Source organism: Molossus molossus, unplaced genomic scaffold (genome assembly GCF_014108415.1).
Source record: "Molossus molossus isolate mMolMol1 unplaced genomic scaffold, mMolMol1.p scaffold_m16_p_7, whole genome shotgun sequence".
Classification (NCBI taxonomy): Eukaryota; Metazoa; Chordata; class Mammalia; order Chiroptera; family Molossidae; genus Molossus; species Molossus molossus.
The window spans coordinates 92,962,351-92,982,651 of record NW_023425401.1 but is presented as its reverse complement, the minus strand read 5'-3'; the positions used below and the strand labels follow the sequence as shown (position 1 = coordinate 92,982,651).

The window sequence follows — 20,301 nt, the reverse complement described above, 5'->3', positions numbered from 1 at the left end:
TTGTGTATAGGCTATTTACTTGAGAACAGTATGCACTTAGAGACTTTAAGAACAAGTTTAATTGTTTATTCAGCAGTTCTTAAAACTTTTTTCAGCCTAGGTTATAGCAGCATAAATCTTCTGGTAAATAATACATGGTAAAGTCACTCAAGCTAGCTCTGTCGCTAGGTAGCAGCTCATTCCTGAGCAGATTGAGAGACTGTTTTTACCAGCTGCTTCAGAAACCTGACAGGCAGGATCTGTTTAAGCTAAAATCTATTCCTAAAATAATAGATTTGGCTGACTATAATTATATAACTGCAGATCTAAAAATGATGGAGGATTTCCTTATAAATTACTGTGGAATCACAACTAGTCCAGCTATCTGGGAATTTAATTTTTTATTAATAGAGAAAATTAAAAGAAAGTGCAGGATCACATTTTCCCAAACCATCAAGTTTGGAGGAGGGCATCCTTCCTGGTCAGCCAATAAGGAAAGTTAGAGAACTGGAGGACTGGGGGCCGTTTACCACAAGCCATCGTCCTGGACGTCTGCTGACCTTCCTGTGCCTTGCAGCCGGGGCCCAGGATGGTTGGCTGCCTTTAGATATGCATCTGGGAAGTGATGAGCCATGGGAGTTCTGGAATGGTGACACGATGTATTTATTCTCCTACAAGTCACATGTCCTGCTTTGCCTCTCTTATTAATGGGGCAAAATGCATAAACTCTAAGGTTTCCCCTTAGCTTTCGTGACCACACTGTCATCTTTGTTACCCTCTGGCATGTAAGGAGAGCTTGAACTTTCCTGGGACTTGCCAACTTTGGGGTCGCTGAAGCACATGCCTGCCTGCTCACTGCCCTTGTGTTTTCTTTATCCCATCCCCTGTGCAGAGTACATCCAGAAATATGCAACGGAGGAAGCACTGAAAGAGCAGGAAGAGGGCACCGGTGACAGCTCGTCGGAGAGTTCTATGTCTGACTTTTCGGAAGATGAGGCCCAGGATATGGAGTTGTAGTAGAAAAAGCACCTGCTTTTCAGAAAGACTATTATTTCTTAACCATGAGAAGCAGACTATAATATTCATATTTAAACAAAGCAATTTTTTTTATTACTAAACAAGGTTTTTATGAATAATAGCATTGATATATATATATTATATATCACCCTTTAGATCTTGATTTCTTGGTCATTTCTCAACCTGAGGTGCATAGCATATTCCCACATTCCATTTTGGTAGCAATATGCGATCTGAATGCATGCATTCATAAGTCCATTTGGCCAAGTCAGCCTGTGTGCTACTGAACTGTCAAAAGAAATAGCCGCTCTGATAGATAGACATGAGTAAAAATAACAGGAAAAAGTTGCTTCTTTTATTGATGGTTCCAAAGAAACAAACCAAACCAACCAGCTCTTGGACGTGAAGATAGAATAGTGCTTTTTCAAAATGGAAAGGAAAAAATTGGGGAGGAAAAGGCCTGCTGTGGGAGCATTTAGAGCCAGCCACGTCAGAATCAGAGCGCTCCCTCCTGTGATTCCAGGTGGCCTCGTTTCTGTGGAGTAACAGTGTAAACAGGGAGCTAATTGGAGTATTGAAACTTAAACCAATTTTTGACTCGGATTTTAAGTACATTTTTATATGTAGATTCCTGCCCTTCTGGCTACTCAGCCCTGCAGCCACGAGTGTATTGCTTTGGAGAACCTTTGGAAGTTTTCTGAACCTGATTCTTTCTCATGGGGTAGAGCTTATTGTAATCCAGACCTTTTTTGAGGGGACAGGACAGGAAGAGAGAAGTGACTGGGAAGATGTTTCCTCTCATCCAACACGTGCAGAGTCACATCCTCATCCTGTTGTTGGCCACTTGGAGACCACTATCCTGGACTAAGCTTTAAATTGAGGGTGGCTGTGGGTTATTTTTGTTTTGGGGGTTTGGGTTTTTTGGTGTGTGTGTGAATTGTGCTTAGGTTACAAATTTAATCTTCACCTGCCAAGAGATGGCCTCCTCCTTGGACAGCCGCTCAGTGGACCATTAGACTTGGGAAGAAGACCCTTCCGATGGCTGTGACTCCTGGGTACTCTCATTCTTGGTTTGGTTTTGGTTTTGGTTTTCCTTCTGCTGCTGCTCTTGGCAGCGGCCTGGTCATCATCTGCTTGTGGGTGTGGAAAATGGGTATTTTAGACCCAACACACATTCTAAATTTCAAATGAGTAAAAATTGGAACAAATAAAGGTTCTTGTACCCAAAGTGACTCTTCATGGGGAAAACAAATACAGTTTTTTTCAGAGTGTGACTGAATAGAGGAAAGGATTCAGAAATATGATGTAGTAGTAAAACAGGTTTTGAAGGAAGAAGGTCTTCTCTCCTGTAAATGTTAAGAGGAAGTCAGATAGTTTAAAATGCCTGCTAATGAAATGTTTACTCAGCTAACCATATGTCCAGGTTGCCGACAGTTTCTTTCAAATCTGAGTGTTGCCTGCTGAATTTGGAGACACCAGACAGCACCTCTGTATTCTTTTTGTGTTGCAACCAATAGGACAAGAGCAGAACCAGCCAATCCTAAAACCCTCTGAAGACAATTTTTGAATGTCCTACTGGGAAACTTTAATTTTTCTTTCTGATGTGTGTTTTTAGTTTAGAAGTGCTATATTCCACAAGATTTGAGTCAATGAGGTTGGAAGATATCCTATCTTTTTTTATTCAAAAAGCACAATCAATTTTTTCTTTGAAAATCTATATAAAGTACAACTTGCTTTTAGCATGATTATTTTCCTAAATAAAAAAAGACAAAGAATTTACTTATTTTATGTTAATTACGGGCATGAAGCAAAAGGTTTTCTCTCTCTTTTTTTTTAAATTAAAAGTGCTGTTACGTAGGGCTGTGGTTAGTTAACCGTACTGAGTTATCTATCTAGCATTTGTGGCTTGTTGGAAGGGTAGTATTAACTATTTAACATGTAATGGTGTACTTTAACTCGTATCTAGCACGTTGTCTTCTCATTACTTTGGGGGAGGGAGGGTCTCTGCTGGCACTGTCTAACTTGCTTACCTGCTGAATTAGCAGTTTGCTTGTGCTATAACCGTTATTGTAGGTGCGACTTAGGGTAGGCTTAAAGTGCTGGGTGGTGATTTGAGTTCAAACAATAAAAAATTGTATTTTTTCAATATTGTATAAACAATAGTGTTCTAATTACCTTTCAAAAAAAATAATGTCCAGGTAATAATTGCTTTAAATCTTGTCCAAAAAAACTAGCAGAACCAAGCTTAGGGAAGGTGTGGTGAGCAGTGCCACAGCTCTGCTCCTTGACTGAATCCATGTTTTTCTAACCAAAAGACACCAGCTTGCCTGCAATCGAGGGTTCCGGCACTAGAAATCTGGTGGTGAGAATTCCCAAATGAAGACTTGTCAGGGAGGTTGCAGGGGTTAAGAAGCAGATCTGAGTGTGGCGGCGTGTGTGTGTGTGTGTGTGTGTGTGTGTGTGTGTGAGAGAGAGAGAGAGAGAGAGAGTGTTGCCTCCATGTCTGTCCCTGTGTGTCCATCCAAGTCTGTGTGATGAAGGTGTAATTAGGGCTTCTCTGTTAGTACTGGAAGCTTCTGGAATTGCTACTAAAATCACTCTATACTCTCATTCTGTGAAAGTCTGTCTCATTGGAGCACTAACCTTGGTCCCATGCATGTTTTTGGCTCTGTGTGGGTCTTTTCCACTGCAAAATTGACTTTTGATAAGTTGAACAGAATCCCTTCTTAATGCTAAGTGTTTTTTTCTCCCCTGTACCTGGAAGAGATGGGAGTAGAAGATGATACTTACAGGTGCAGAGGGAGCTAGAAGAGGCCTGGCTGTGAATCTGAGGACTCTGGGCCCCTAATAATAGATGGTAGAGTAAGGCTGAGTGAGGGGTGTTTCAACATCAACTGCTTTTCCAGATTGTCCTGTCAAACACTCAGGAAAGCGTCTGGAGCCCTCAGAAGGGCTGAACATTATTGCTTTTAAAGGTGGTGGTGGTAAGTCAGAGTTGCTTCTGGCAGTTTCCCTTCCTTTCTTAGTACTCGTAGTTGTTGAACTACTACCTTGTGGTTTACCAGCACAGGCCATTCTTTGCACCTGTTCAAATGACTGAGCACAAGCTCTTGCCAAACACCAACAAGCAAAGATGGCTGCAGCATTTAATCCACTGCTCCCCGCAGCCCCAGCCCCGAGGCATTGTGGGTTGCAGTTGGTAGCCAACCTAGACAGTGGCATTTTTGCTCTTTTAGTCCTCAATCTCATTGCCCTCCTTGAGTTTACTGTGCAGTTTTAACCAGCATTTTATACTAGTGAGATAATTACCAGAAGTTGCTACATATCCCTCCCTGAACCCAACATTTTTCTTCCACTTCAAAAGCTGTTCTAATTGCCAACTGGCTGATCTAAGCTCCTGGAGAGTGTCTCCCCTTGAAGGAATTTTTCCCCTCAAAAGGTCCCCAAAGCCCGACTTGGCCTTGGCCTGCCACTTGCTTTTTATTAAGCCTCCTGTTGGGATGGCTGGGAATCATGAGAAACATCCTCCACTGGCTTCCATGGGGCTAGTTCCTGGGAACTAGTGTTTGATTTTAAATAGCATGTGACCCTTCTGTGTTCTAGGAACTCGATTAGAAAAGTGAAAGCGGTTAACTAAAGTTAGTAAGTTTTATTTCATCAGCTTCCTAACTGGGTTCACAGCCTTGTTGACTGAAATCAAATAATTTCTGAGTGGGCACAAAGACCTGTGTTTCTTTGGACTTCTGAATCCATGTTCATATTTTCTCTGGCCACTGAACACCTTGGCAGTTCCATTAGGAACTGGTTGGAGTGGAGGCCCCTTGGGGAAGGGGGAGCTAACTCCTCAGGTGTGAAGGTTCTCCACTCACCTGAGGAAGGGCCAGGACTCTTAATTCAGCAAATACTCGTCTTGGCTGTGGCCTTGGGAAGAAATGGCCATTATTTACTGATTGTATTTGGTACATATTGTGTGATACTTGAAGAGATAAAAGGGACTTACCAGCCCTTAATTGAAATCTGAGCTTTTTATCACTTATTTTTTCTCGCCCTATCTCCTCCCTCCCACATTTTTCCTTGCCTTGTGATGATCTAGTGGGCACTTCTGTCAACAGGACAAATGCCTCCTCTGACTATAACCTCTTAATAGTTGTGTATAATGAAAACTGTAAACTTTTTTAAATAAAATGTGTATATACCTTGGCAAATGGCTGGACCTTGATGAATAAGATATTGGCCCCTGTGACTATTTAGCCTATTTTTTAAAATGTCCTTCCTGTTCATCTGGCTCCTCTGCACAGCCAGCTTTTTTCCCCCCTAAGTTCTTACAAGGCAGACTGGGTCAGCTTGGGAAGGGAGTCTAACCAAGAAGCCTTGCCTACAGAAACTTGTCCCTGTAGGATGACTGCTGGCTATAAATGAGGCTGGCTGTGAGGCTTCACCACAGCCGTAAAAAGCCACCTCTTCTGTGAAGTACTATAGCCTGAAGGACCCCAGTTACCTCCAAGTGGATCAGCAGGCATGTTTCCCACATTAGCCCAAATCTTCTAGACCCTGGTAACTAATGCTGAGCAAAGGGTAACCACTTGGCTTGGAGTTCACAGGCGGTGCAGCTTCCTGCTGGGGGCCAGTCTGCCTCAACAGGTACCCCCTTGTGCCAGGTGCCAGCCTCAACCAGGGAGAGGAGCAGTGGGTATTGCATCAGAAGTTGGCCACTGGATTATTGCTACATTTCAATTTTTTTTCTGAAGCATATGCCCTTAATGGCCACCAGATGGCGATATTGCCTAGTATGTTGGAGAATCTATTTGGACCTGGATTTTTTTGAAGAGACTTTTAGGACGAAGGGTTCCTTTGGTCATATGTCATTATTCCCCCAACTCTCCACTGTTTTCTTCTTCCTGTTCATGTCCCCCACATTCCTTTTTTCCCTCCCTGCATCCTCATGTATTCTGCAGTAGGTCCAGGGAGAGAGAGAGGCAACCTAGGAAATGTCCGGTGTGAACACCTCAAGCTGTCCTGTGGCAAGTAAACCCTCAAGCTACCCTGGCTACTTCCAGTGCTCAGAAGCAAAACCTTCAACAGGCTCTTTGCAGGTGGTCTCACTGACCCCTCAGCCAACTGTCATGGACCAGAGGACTGAGCCAGCACTGAGTTCTGGTCCCATCTTTTCCATTAACTAGCTGTAGCCTCGAGCTCTGTGGCCTCAGGTTCATCTGTTAAATAAAGTTCCCTAAACTGGTAGGTTCTGATTCTGACACTTTGTGACAACTCCATCTGGGCCCTGAAACAAGACTGTATCACAGGATATAGTATCCCGAGAGAGGAATTATATCAACCCAAGAAACACCAAGGTTTCAGGATCAGAGGTGAGTGGTTTTGGACCCTAAAAGTTTTGGGAGTTTAGAGCACCCACTTTCTAGATGAAAGGAGAATTAAGAGATCTGTGGGTCACGTGAGTAGGAATTTTATGGATCTCACACCAGGCAGCTGCTTTAAAATCTCCATGAGGAGTTCCAGTGCATTCAGTGGGGCTCGGTTCTCATCTTCCCGTAATCTCACCCCACGTCACTACCTCAGTCCCAGTCCTGCTTCTTCCCAAGTGGGTGGGTGGACCTAGGGTTTCCGAGGCATATTGCCCTGGAAATGAAAGTTGTGGGCTTGGCACCACAGAACTTGTACTCACCTTAAATCTTCTTGCCATCTCTGAAGGCTGCTCTCTACCCTGGAATGAGTTTCCGTGATACTGGGTCCCGGTATTTCCTGCTCCCCACCTAAACCAGAGCAAAGAGAATTTGGCTCACAATCCTTGGCCCTGCAGAGGCTGTGAAACACCAGACAGATGAGCAGCCTTGCTTATGAGAAAAGCTCACAGGCTCTGAGGGACTCAGATCACTGGATGAGCCCAGACTATCTGCTTTGAACCAACCCTGTTCTCCAGTGCCTTGAGTTGTAGGGTCTCTGCATCCAGAACTTCTTGGAAGGTAAGAGACACAGGAACATTAGTCCTCTTGCTCTGTGTGTGAGGTGTGTGTGCATGCGTGTGCATCTATAATGAAGGATGTTTCTTTTAATCCTCACCTGAGGATATTTTTACACTTACCTTCAGACAGTGGGAGGGAGGGGGGAAGAGAGAGAAACATCAATGTGAGAGAGACACATCAATTGGTTGCCACCCGCACGACCCCAACCAGGGCTGGAACGAACCGCAACCGAGGTTCGAACCCAGGACTTCCTGGTCCACAGGCTGACGCTCTAACCACTGAGAAAAACTGGCCACGGCAGGATGTTTGTTTTTGAAGATCTGGCACTTTTGTGGACCTGGGTTCCTCAGAGCTCTTTGGGACTCCAACTTTGCTCCTAGGACCTGGTATCAAGTGGTTGGGGTGGCAGGCACAGACTTGGGCTTCCTAAGAGAAAAACTCAACCTTCTGGCTGCCTAGTCATTGCCAATTGACTTGGAGAGGGGCTGCTGGACAGCCGTGGGGTTTGGCCTTTAGGTCTGTCTCAGCTTCCCTTCCTATGGCCCCTGCCAGCTAAGTCAGATAGTGCAGAGCAAGCAGCTCCTTTTGAAAAGCTTCAGCCCAGATTCTGTTCTCTCTAGTTCTATATATAAAGAATGAATCAGGTGTCTACTAAAGTTCATTGGTGTGCATTTAAAAGTGGAACAGCCTGGCTGGTGTGGCTCAGTGGTTGAACATCAACCCATGTACCCAGAGGTCACGGGTTCAATTCTCAGTCAGGGCACATGTCCAAGTTGTGGGCCAAATCCCCAGTAGGGGGCATGCAGGAGGCGGCCAATCAATGTTTCTCTCCTGTCCTCTCATCAATAAAAACATTTTTTTAAAAAAAGATGCACTCTGCAGAATTGAAAAGAATTATGTGCCAGTAGCAAATCAGCATCCCAGAAATGTGTCTTCTGTAATGCCCTCCAGAGAGAGCACCACCAGCAGTGGCTGAAGAGGGCTTTCCCCTGTGGTCCTCACACTGGCCCTGGGAGCCCTGGTGAAGTAGACCAGAACGTGGCCCCATTTTACATTAACTTCTTGTGAGGTGCCAAGAGACTTGGGCACACAGCGAGGGCACAGTCAGTGCTGGAACCCAGGTCTTGAGGACAAAGATGAGTGTTCTTTGCATGAGCGCATGCTGTACCAAGCTCAGTGCACATTAAACACGGGCTGTGTGAGCCTGCCGTCTGGGGCTCCTCTGAGCTTCCAGCTTGACCTGGGCTTGTTCCCTGAGGGTCAGGGCCTTTCCCCTCATCCACTGATAGTAGGGCCCCCAACCTCTGGGGCCTGCAGTAGAGTCAGAAAATAAAACTCAGACTTAGCCCACCCACTCCCTAGAGCAGAAATACAGAAGTAGAATGCCTTCTCCAAAGTAATTTAAAACTTTCTAGTAGCCATATTTTTAAAGGTAAAATTAATGTTTTATTTAACTCAACGTATCAAAAATATTTCAGTGTGTAACTATTTTAAAATGAGATATTTTACATTCTTATTTGTGCACTAACGCTTTGAAAACTGGTGTGTACTTTACCCAGCACGTCTCAACTTGGACGCTACCCTTTCAACACTTAGTGACACGCAGCCCTCCCAACACAAAGCTGTTACAGAAAAAATTAACATTGCTTGCTTTTACATTTAAATTAATTAAAATTAAGCAAGATGAACAGTTGGGTTCCTCAGTCGCCACTCTTCAAATGCTCAATGTCCATGTAGCCGTGGCCACCTACTGGGCAGTGCAGCCTGGAAGCCTACAGGTAGAGCTGAAATTTTTAGACGCAAATCATCGCAAGAGCGACTTTTATCGTGGATTTGGAGCAGAACCCGGCCCCTCGCACTCAGGGAATGTTCCGGCGTCACGCGGTCCCCGCGCACAGTGCGAGCCCGGGGCAGGTTTGGGGGGCGGGAAGCGCATCCAGTTGTCTGCGGGCGGACCCCGCAGGCTGTGAGCGAATTGGGACGGCGGTCAGGGGCACGGCCTCTGCGGTCGCCCCGTCCCCCCACGTGGCTTCCGGGACGCGAGGGCGCCCCCGGCTCTGCGCCCGCCGCACGCTGCTGGCCGGAGCCCGCGAGCACCTTGGGACTCCCAGCTGCCCCCCGCGGAGACAGGTGACCCGTCCACGAGTCAGGGGGCTCCTCCGGAGGGGGTGCGGCGGAGGGGCGTGGCCATCGTGCCGCCGCGGGCCGGTCCCTGCCTCGGGCACCAGGGGGCACCCCCGCCTCGCGCTGCGGCCCGGACGGGCTCCCCGGCCCAGCCCAAGCCGCGGGGGGAGGGGGGCGGGAGCGCCCGGGCCTCGCGCCCACCGCGGGCCCTTCGACTCTGCCCGCGGTGCCAGGCAGTTGCCAGAAACGACCGTCGAGGCCACCCAAACACCGAGTCCGGAAACCGGCCCCACCGGAGAGCCCAGCCGCCTCGGGGGGAGCCAGGGCCTCAGCCTGACGGCCCCGCCCGGCGCCTGGTCCAGCGAGGTGGCTGCTTAAGCAAGCAGGGGCTTGCTTGTTGGAGGGTCAAGGTGGGGCCCCAGAATGCCGACGAGGCTGTAGACAAGATGTGGAAAATGAGAGGAGCCGAGGGACTCCGGAGACCCGGTCTCAGGAGCCACGGGGCCAGAACAAGGCCCAGAAGGCTGCCTGGCCGGGAACCAACCTAAGCATCCCCTCCTGTCTGCGTCACGTGGGGGAGACGGCGGAGCCCCAGCTGGAGTCAGGCCCTGTTCCAGTTGTGGGGACCAGAGAGAGGGATGTAGACCTCCTCTTCAACACCATCACTCTGGGGGAAGGGCCCCCCCCACCCCCTTGTGGAAAGGGAGTTCAGCTCAGTCTGACCACAGCCCCTGTGCGTAGGCCACTGTGCCAGTCACTCCAGGAAACCAGCTGCAAGTCGGGAGGGGGCAGCTCACCCACTGCAGCCCATTTCCCCAGCCGGGCTTTGGGCAGGGAGGAAGAAGGTCGTGGAAGCACCGCCCACAAGGAGAGGGCTTCCTGGAGGAGGGGCCTCCATCGGGGCTGGCTGCAGGGGAAGGAATTGGATAAAGGAGAAGAGGGCAGGGCACCCCAGGTAAGGGACTGGCCAGGAGAGTGCAGGGAGGTGGGAATGGACCTGAGGGGAGGACGGAACCAGGGTGGGTCTCCAGGTCTGCCTGGCCTGGAAGTCTTGGTGGGAAAGAATTTTAATGGTGGCTTGGCCCAAATCAGGCACCAGCAGCACAAGCAGGGATAAAAAGGACACAGAGAAGTGGGCAAGACCTGAAGCAAGAGAGCTGGGTGGCCCTGGCCAGTGTGGCTTAGTTGGTTGGAGTGTCATATCATGCACCACCGAATGGTCACTTTCAAGGCCACCTCAGGGTCCAAGATAGCTGCGAGAGCTCCAGAACTCATCTCTCAAGTTCCAGGCAGCAGGAAGAAGGAAGGAGGATAGAATAGAAGGTGCTCATCTCCCAGCTCACAGCTCTTTTGGGCAGTCTTCTCGGAAGCCTCCTCCACACTCCACTGCTGCCTCCTTGGCCAAACCGAGACACAGGAATGGGGAAATGGGTGTCTTCAGCTGCACACATCACCCCTTTAATAAAACCAGGGTTCTACGAATGTAATACGTAGATCTTGTGTTTTTGGATCTTGTTGGAACAAGTCAGCTCTTTTATTTTTATTTTTGTTAATCCTCACCCGAGGATATTTTTCCATTAATTTTTAGATAGAGTGGAAGGCAGAGAGGGAGGGGGAGAGAGAGAGAGACATCAATGTGAGAGAGACATATTGATTGGTTGCCTCCCCCACAACCCTTACTGGGGCTGGGGATCGAATCTGCAACCCAGGTACATGACCTTGACCAGGAATTGAACCCAAGTCTGTTCAGTCTGTGGACTGATGCTCTAATTGCTGAGCCAAACTGGCCAGGGCCAAGTCAGCTCTTTTAGAAAATTATGAGATAACTAGGGAAATTTGGACATAAGTGGCTATGTGATGATATAAGGAATTATCTTTTTTTTTTTAGCCTCACCCGAGGACACTTTTTTTTTTTTTTCATTTATCTTCAGATAGAGTGGGAGGGAGAGAGGGAGGAAGAGAGAGAGAGAAACATCCATGTGAGAGAGACACATCGACTGGTTGCCACCCACATGACTCCAACTGGGGCCGGGGACAAACTGCAACCGAGGTACGTGCCCTTAGTGGGAACCAAACCCAGGACTCTCCAGTCTGCGGGCTGGCGCTCTAACCACTGAGCGAAACTGGCCAGGGCAGGAATTATCTTTCTTAGAAATGAAAAGATATTGTATTTTATATACGCGTGTGTGTTCAAAGACTACCTTTAGAAATACATATTGAATTGATGGATGAAATGACATGATTTGAATTCGTTTCAAAACAACCCAGTGGTGGGAGGGATGTAACTGCTGCAACAAGATTAGCCTGTGTTAACAATGGCTGAAGCTGAGTGGTGGTTATATGGAAGTTCATTATACCCTATCTCCACTTTTGAATAGATTATAAAATTTTCGTATAAAAGTTACTTTAAAGTTCTGCTATTAAATAAAATATTGAGATTTAGATTTTAAAAATTGGGGTTCTAGCCTTGGCCGGTTTGGCTCAGTTGTTGGACTGAAGGGTTGAATGTTCAATTACTGGTCAGGGGCACATACCTTGGTTGCAGGTTTGATCCCTGGCTCCCAGTTGGGGTTGTGTGGGAGGCAAACAATTGAAGTTTCTCTCTCTCTCTCTCTCTCTCTCTCTCTCTCCCCCTCTCTCCCCCTCCCTCCCTCTTCTTCCCTCTCTTACACTCTATCTGAAAAGAAAAAAAGAAAGAAAATCAATGGGAAAATATCCTTGGGTGAGGATTAACAAACGAAGGTTAGGGTTCTAAAACACTGGGGTTCTTTTACCAAGAAATAGGGGAGGTTAGCTTTGGCAACACAAAGAGCAGTTACTAGAAGCTGAGCTCAGTTCCTAACTGACAGGGATGGCATGGCTGTTCCATGGTCTGATGTCCTCCAGCAGGCCTGGGCCCTGCCCTGCAGACCATGGCAGCAGCTAGACACCTGGATTGCTCGGTACTTGCTGGATCCTGCTGTTGGCCAGATTTGCACTAAGGGTCTGGGAGGAAGGGAAGAAGGGGCGTAACTGAAGGCACGTGAGACCCAGGCCATGGTCTCAAGCAGTTAATGATTTATTTGAGCAGATAGTGCCAATAGGTGGCAAATTGTTCCATGTGTGTTCTTTCAGCAAGGTGTGCAGGAAGGCTGCGTGGAGGAGGAGGCAGGGTTGAACAGGGCCTTGACTTGACTTGATAAGGAGAGGAGACCCACCTGGTGAGAGGAGCGTGCTATCAGGGCCTCACTGAGCCTGGCTGCCAACCTCGTGTCTCAGGGGGGCGAATGGGGCCGTGGCTCTGTGCCTGTTTGTGTCCCTGGCAAAGGAATTAGTTCTGCAGGATAAGAAGGCAAGCCAGAGAGTCTCCCTGTTAACAATGACAATAATCACAACAGCAACAACGGCTAATGTTTTAAGGTCCCAGGCATCAAGCTAGGGGTTTAATTTCCATCAAGGCTATGAGGCTGGTGTGATTACCCTGCAGCAGACACCTGTTACTTTTGCCTGCCCAGCATCTGTTCCTTCTTCTGGTATCAGTACTGCTGTGCTGTTTGGGGGAACTACCCCTCCTCACTCACTCTGGTCCATGTGGTATTTAGAGGCTAAGGCCCTGTTCCCCTCCCTCCAATGGTGCCCCCCTCCACCCTGCCAGCCAGTCAGGTGCCCTGCTCTGAGTTCAGAGAGGAACCCCTATCCCCACCCCCCACCCAGACTGGGACTTTGTTGAGGCCACGGGAAAGAATGATCCTTTCCCTCTGGGGAGGCCGAGCTGGCAGGAGCCAAGCCTGCAGCAGGGCTGGGGGGTCTACCCGAGCACCTCCTCCACAGACCTTTCTTCTAGATCAGAATGTTAAAGCCCCTTTTCTGTCAAAGTGCATTGCACGGGGTTTCTGTCATTTGCAATCTGGAATCCTGACTAATACGCTCCTTCAGATATTCAGGTGAAGAAACTAAGAGGTGCAGTTACAAGTCCACTTGTCTGGTTAGAATCTACAATAGCCACACCCTGGGCCTTAGAGGACAGATTTCTCAAAATGCAGATGAAAGAAGAGGTTTAAGCCAAAGCCTTAAATAGAAGATGGTGGCCTCCAACTGAGATGACCACACAGGTAACCTCGCTCCCTACCAAACCCCACTACATGACAGTAAAGGGTTACAAAAGGGGAAGGAGGCATGACCACAGGAACAAAAAGGAAAAGTCGACAATAGCAAACAACGTTGTTGGAAACTAGAAAACAGGTGTACATGTAGTTCCTAAGACAGATTAAAAGCAAAACGAAACAAAAAATTCTTCTCATCAAAACCTTCTTCTTAAGCCAGAGGGAGGGAAATGAAGAAGCAACCCTGCAGAAACCCCGAATGGTTGGTGGCTTCAGGTTCCTTGATCCTGGGGCTGAAGGAAGGACTCTAACAGGAGGAGAGGCTGAAGCCCAGTGTTGGACGCCTCTCCTTGCAGTGCACCAGGCCGCCGACCCCTCCGGACTGAGCAGACCAGAGGACCTTGCTAGGAAAAAGAGCAAACCAGGGGCATACAACCACAGCTAAGGGGAAATCACCACACTGGAAAACGGGGTTAAAGTGAAAGTTAACACACGCAGAACAGTATGACCTCAACCTCCGTCCTCTCTCAGTGCCCAGAAGCCTGGCAACCGGACTTATTCCATCCAGGCAGGAAATGCAAGGATTCCTCTGTGAGCACCCCAACCAGTCCAGAGGAGACACCTACACTGGGAGTGTCTTACCAGCAAAGTAAAGCTCAGGCCCAAGTAGCTTCACTGGTGAATCCTACCAAACATTTAAAGAAAAGTTTATACCAATTTTAAAAACTCTTACCAAAAAGTAGTAAAGAAGGGAGAACTCCTCAATTCATTCTATCAGGGTAATATCATGACACCAAAACCAGACAAAGACATCACAGGAAAAGAAAGTGAGCCCTGGCTGGGCGACTCAGTTGGTTGGAACGTCATCCCATACACCAAAAAGGTTGTGGGTTTGATTCCTGGTCAGGGCATACCTAGGTTGTGGGTTCGATTCTTGGCTGGGGCACGTGAGCCATGTTTCTCTCTCACATTGATGTTCCTCTCTCTCTAAAAAATCAATAAGCATACCTTTGGGCGAGGATAAAAAAAGAAAACAGAACTTATACACAATTCTATATATCAATTATATCTCAATAAAAATGTTTTTCAGGGTTCTGGGTGGAAGTTGCTGGGACTCGGACATGTGGTCTCATGTGCGGCAACTCCCGGAGGCCTCAGGCTGAGAATGGCCCCCGAAGGAAACCCCCAAAAAAGGAAACAGGATGAGGAGGGAGAAAGTACATCCCAAATTCAAAGACCGCTTTTGCAAGAACCTGCAAAAAAAGCAAAAGTGAAGAAACTTTTTGATGTAGAGAGAAAGTTGGCAAACAGAAAACACTCTAGCAAGTGCTGATTTAGAAGAAATTCTCCAGAAACAAGAGCAGAAAAGGAAAAATTCTCAATCTGGTGTTCAAGTAGCAGATAAAAAAGTATTTGATGATATATATCACACAGTTGTTAATCAAAGGAAGAAAACCCAAATCAAACAAGAAGAAGAGAGATTAAAGAATGAGAGAACTGCCCTGGCGGGTTTGGCTCAGCAGTGAGAGCGTCGGCCCGCGGACCACGGAGTCCTGGGTTCGATTCCGGCCAAGGGCACGGACCTCCGTTGCGGTTCGTCCCCGGCCCTGGTCGGGATCATGTGGGAGGCAGCCAGTCGATGTGGCTCTATCACATCGCTGTTTCTCTCTCTCTCTCTCTCTCCCTCCCTCCCTCCCTCCCTCCCACTCTATCTGATGATAAATGGAAAATTATCCTTGGTTGAGGAATTAAAACAAAAAAAAGAATGAGAGAACTGAGGTTTTCGGTCAAGACGGCGGCGGAGGTCAATGCGGTCGCCTCCCCCACAACCCCACGGAGACTGGAGGGCTGGTCCCACACCCACGTGTGGCAGATAAAAATCAGGAGGACACCTGCTATGAAGGTCCTCCCTGAGGACTGAGGGGTCCCCGTCCCACACCAGGCACCCCGCTCAGGGTTCCAGTGCCAGGAAGAGAATCCCCATCACTTCTGGCTGGAAAAACCAGCGGGAACTGAGGCTCAGGGAGGCTGAGGCGGCTGGAGCCCCAGGCAGCTCCTCTTAAAGGGCCCACGCATGAACTTAGACTCTCACTCTCCAGGCTCCAGCGTGGGGGAGGCAGCTTGAAAGGCACCAGAGACATACGAGGAAGATCTGAGTTGTGTGGCACTGGGGTGAGAGCTGGAGGGGCAGCTTTCTCCCAGACAGACTTGCTGGCAGAGGCCTTTGTTCCTTTGGTGAGCAGACAGGCGCCATATCTGGGGCTCTAGCTGGCTCACACTGTTTGCCCCACCCTGGTGATTCCCTGAAGCCCTGCCCCACCCAAATTTTGGGCCCACCCAAGCTGTTTCCAGTGGCTTTACCATAGGAATGGCCTGTCTGGGCTCACACTTCAGATTTTCCTAGAATCTCTCAAGCAGAATCTGGCCTCAATGAGCCCCATACCTCTTGATTAGTGGCCCCAGGCCCAGCACTAGAAGCAGCCATCTGCACATCACTTTGCAGCTTATGTCTGGTGGTCCCCAGTAGAACACAGGCAGAGGCTGACCTTGCCCCAGAGCCAGCACACCCAATGGACAGCTTCAGACCACATCAAAGCACCACCACCCAACCACCTCCATAAGCGACACACTAAATGAGTGGACTCAGTGGGTACCAGAGCCCTGCTGAAGTAAGTCTTGCCCTGTGTGGTGGGCCTCTGCACAGCTGATCCTCCAAGGTGGTCAGAGGTTAGTGGTCAGTGGTCACAGCCAGCCCTTGCATCTGATCAACCTGAATAAATCCCTCTCATTGACGTGCCAACAGCAATCAAGACTCAATTACAACAGAAGGGCATATAGTCCACACGAGGAGTGCACCTTGTGGTGCACCTTGGGATGACCAGGGAGGCTGTGCCACTGGACCCTACAGGACACCTACTGTAATAGGCCGCCCTAGGAAACCTAGAAGACATAGCAACTCTACCTAACACATAGAAACAAACACAGGAAAGCAGCCAAAATGAGGAGTCAAAGAAACATGTCTCAAATGAAAGAACAGAAAAAAAAAAAAAAATTCCAGGAAAAGTACTAAACAAAATAGAGATGAGCAATGTAACATATGCAGAGTTCAAAACACTCGTTATAAGGATGCTCAAGGAACTTAGTGAGGGCTTCAAGGGCATAAAAAAGGACCAGTCAGAAATGAAGGATGCAATAACTAAAATAAAGAATAATTTACAGGGAATCAGTAGTAGAGTAGGTGAAGCTGGGAAACAAACCATTGATTAAGAATATAAGAAAACAAAAAAACACCCAATCAGAATAGCAAAAAGAAAAAAGAATAAAAATAAAATGATAGTGTAAGGAGACTCTGGAACAACTTCAGGCTTACCAACATTCGCATCATGGGGGTGCCAGAAGGAGAAGAGAAAGAACAAGAAACCGAAAACCTATTTGAAAAAATAATAACAGAAAACATCCCTAAATTGGTGAAGGAAACAGACATACATGTCCAGGAAGCACAGATGAATCCAAACAAGGTAAACCCCAAGAGGCCCACACCAAGGCACGTCATAATTAAAATACAAAAGGTTAAAGACAGAGAGAATCTTAAAAGCAGCAAAAGAAAAGCAATTAGTTACCTACAAGGGTGCTCCCATAAGACTGTCAGCTGATTTCTCAAAAAGATACTTTGTAAGCCAGAAGGGATTGGCAAGAAATATTCAAAGTGATGAAAAGCAAGGACCTACAAACAAGATTACTCTATCCTACAAAGCTATCATTTAGAATCAATGGAGAGATAAAGATCTTCCCAGACAAGAAAAAGCTAAAGGAGTTCATCACCACCAAACCAGTATTATATGAAATGTTGAAGGGTCTTCTTGAAGAAGAAGATAAAAAATATGAACAATAAGCCTCGCCGCTGTGGCTCAGTGGTTGAGCATTGACCCATGCACCACAAGGTCTCTGCTTCGAATCCAGGTCAGGGCACATGCCCAGGTTGTGGGCCTGATCCCCAGCAGGGGGCATGCAGGAGGCAGCCAATCGATGTTCTCTCTCATCAATGTTTCTCTCTCTCTCTTCCTCTCCCTTCCTCTCTCTCTAAAATCAATAGAGAAAAATTATTTTTATTTATTTATTTATTTTTTATCCTCACCCGAGGACATTTTTCCATTTTTTGTTAAGGTAGAGTGGGAGGGAGAGAGAGGAACAGAGAGAGAGAGAGAAACATCGATGTGAAAGGAACACATCGAGTGGCTGCCACCCGCACAACCAACCAGGGCCGGGGACAAACTGCAACCGAGGTACGCGCCCTTAGCGGGAACCGAACCCAGGTCTCTCAGGACCGCAGGCCGATGCTCTAACCGCTGAACCAAACTGGCCAGGGCGAGAAAAATTATTTTTTAAAAAAACTTTTTTTTAAAAGAAAAACATTCACCTTCACTGCTTTTTTTTTTTTCCTATCCTCACCCAAGGACATTTTTTGTTCAGATAGAGTGGGAGGGAGAGAGAGAGAAACATCGACGGGAAAGGGACACATTTAGCGGCTGCCACCCGCACGACCAATCAGGGCCGGGGACAAACTGCAACTAAGGCACGCGCCCTTAGCGGGAACCGAACCCAAGTCTGTCTGGAGCGCAGGCCGACACTCTAACAGCTGAGCCAAACCAGCCAGGGTCACCTTCACTGCTTTCATTTAGATAGATAGATAGATAGATAGATAGATAGATAGATAGATAGATAGATAGATGATAGATAGATCGATCTCCTTGAGTTAGGGTTAACAAACAAACAAAAGCCATAACAAAATACCACTTCACAACACACTAAAATTGCTATAATAAAAAAAGATGAATAATAAGTAGGGTTGACAAGAATGTGAATAAATGGGAACCCTCATACATTGCTGGTAGGAGTGTAAAATGTTTCAACCACTTTGGAAAACAGTTTGCCATTTCCTCAAAAGGTTAAGCATAGAATTACCATCTGACTCAGCAACTCTAATCCTATGTATATGCTCAGGAGAATTAGAATTGAAAACATATGTTCACATAAAAACTTGTACACGAATATTCATAGCAGCATCATTGATAATAGCCCCCAAACAGAAATGTCCATCAACTCAAATGTCCATCAGATGATGAAAGGATGAACAAGAGGTTTATATATACAATGGAATAGTATTCAGTCTTAAAAAGGAAGGGAATTCTGACATCTGTTTGCCATAACATGGATGAACCTAAAAAACATTATGCTAAGTGAAAGAAGTCAGACACAAAAAGCTACCTATTGTAATGAAATGTCCAAAATAGTCAAATCCATAGAAACAAATAGTAGATTAGTGATCGCCAGAGACTAGATAGAACAAGGAGTAAAAAATGACTCCTGTTGGATAACAGACTTCTTTTGGAAGTGATGAAAATGTTCTAAAATTAGATAATGGTCATAGTTGTGTTACTTTGTGAATATACTAAAATCATTGAATTGTTTGCTTTGAAAGGAATATCTCAAAAAAGTTGTTATAAAATGCTTTTAGAAATATCTCTCTTGAGATGACTAGGCTATTTTTGTTTTGCAATTATTTTTTAAAATATATTTTTATTGATTGATTTGAGAGAAAGAGAGAGAGAGAGAGAAAGATATTAATTTGTTGTTCCACTTATTTACTCATTCATTCATTGATTCTTGTATGTGCTCTGACCAGGGTTTGAACCAGCAACACTGGTGTATCCGGAGAATACTCCAACCAACTGAGCTACCTGGCCAGGGCCTGCAATTATTTTTTATATCCATGGTTATAGGACAGAATCCAGGAATAATTTTAATCTTATTTTTCATTTTTAGAAATGTAAACCTTGAGAAACCTTGTTCACATAAATTAAATATGGGAATAGCAAGCATTTTGATATAACAACTTCAATCAATTCTTTGCATTCTTTCTGAATTATGGCCAAAATCATAGAGTAATCTACCATCACAATTTTTCTTTTGTTTATCTTCACCCAAGGATATCTTTTTCCATTGATTTTTTTAGAGAGAGTAGAAGGGAGGGAGGAAAGAGAGAGAAACATCGATGTGAGAGAGACACATAGATTGGTTGCCTCCCACATAAGACCAGTCCTCACCCTGACTGGGGCTGGGATTTAACCCAAAACCCAGGTATGCACCCTTGACCGGGAATTGAACCAGAGACCCTCTGATACCAGCTGACGCTCAAACCACTGAGCCACACTGGCCAGGGCATCACAAATTATTTTTAATGATTTACCTGCTGACAAATCTATTCAGTTCTCCTCTGATTTGCTGAAAGCAAAGAATTGGAAGTCACATGACTGGCAAAATAATTTTGCTTTTTTTTATTCAATCACTAAAGTTAGTCTGTCAATTCTGACAAGTATACCAAGAAAGCTCTACCAAGACATCAGATAAGTTAATTATCAAATATGGCAAAGGCTTATTAAATATATTAATTATAGCTGTTATTTTCTTCATTTATAGAACCTTGATTAACCTAACATAACTGGAAGATTGGGAAACTAAAAACATTTAAAAAATTTTTTTAAAGAATAGTTTATCGCCCAGCCAGTGTGGCTCAGTGGATTGAGTGTCATCCCATGGACTGAGAGGTCCCGGTTTGATTCCCAGTCAAGGACTATGCCCGGGTTTCGGTTTTGATCCCCAGTGGGGGGCGTGCAGGAGGCAGCCGATAGATGTTTCTCTCTCACATCGATGTTTCCATCCCTCTTTCCCTTCTTTCCTCTCTAAAAAAATCAATAAAAACATATTAAAAAAATGTTAACTTTATTTTATTTTTTGGTACATGCCCCTAGCAGGAACCGAACCTGGGACTCTCTGGTCCACAGGCCGACGCTCCAACCGCTGAGCCAAACCGGCCAGGGCTTGACATCACTTTTCTATTTGAATAAATACTTTCATATGCACTTTGGGGAGTAAAAAAGACATTGAGAAATAAATTATAAAGTATACCTTGTAAAATAAATTATCAAAGGTAGATACAATTAGAATATAAAGATTAATATCATTAATTTATCTGTCTTTTATAAACGTTTTAAAAGCAGAATAAGCCCTGGCCTGTTTGGTTCAGCGGTTAGAGCGTTGGCCTGTGGTCTGGAGAGACC

At 46.2% G+C, this 20,301-nt stretch overlaps 1 protein-coding gene across 10 annotated transcripts in view; it reads left to right on the top strand.

Annotated features, from left to right (window-relative positions):
- UBE2H (ubiquitin conjugating enzyme E2 H) overlaps window positions 1-2,224 on the top strand; it is a 123,987-nt gene extending 121,763 nt beyond the window's left edge. For all 10 annotated transcript variants that reach the window (XM_036246606.1, XM_036246610.1, XM_036246607.1 and 7 more), the window contains one exon: window positions 872-2,224. In XM_036246606.1, coding sequence (XP_036102499.1) covers window positions 872-996 — 125 coding nt within the window. In that variant the 3' untranslated portion in view covers window positions 997-2,224. The remainder of the gene's footprint in view (window positions 1-871) is intronic.
- Window positions 2,225-20,301: the final 18,077 nt, after the last annotated feature.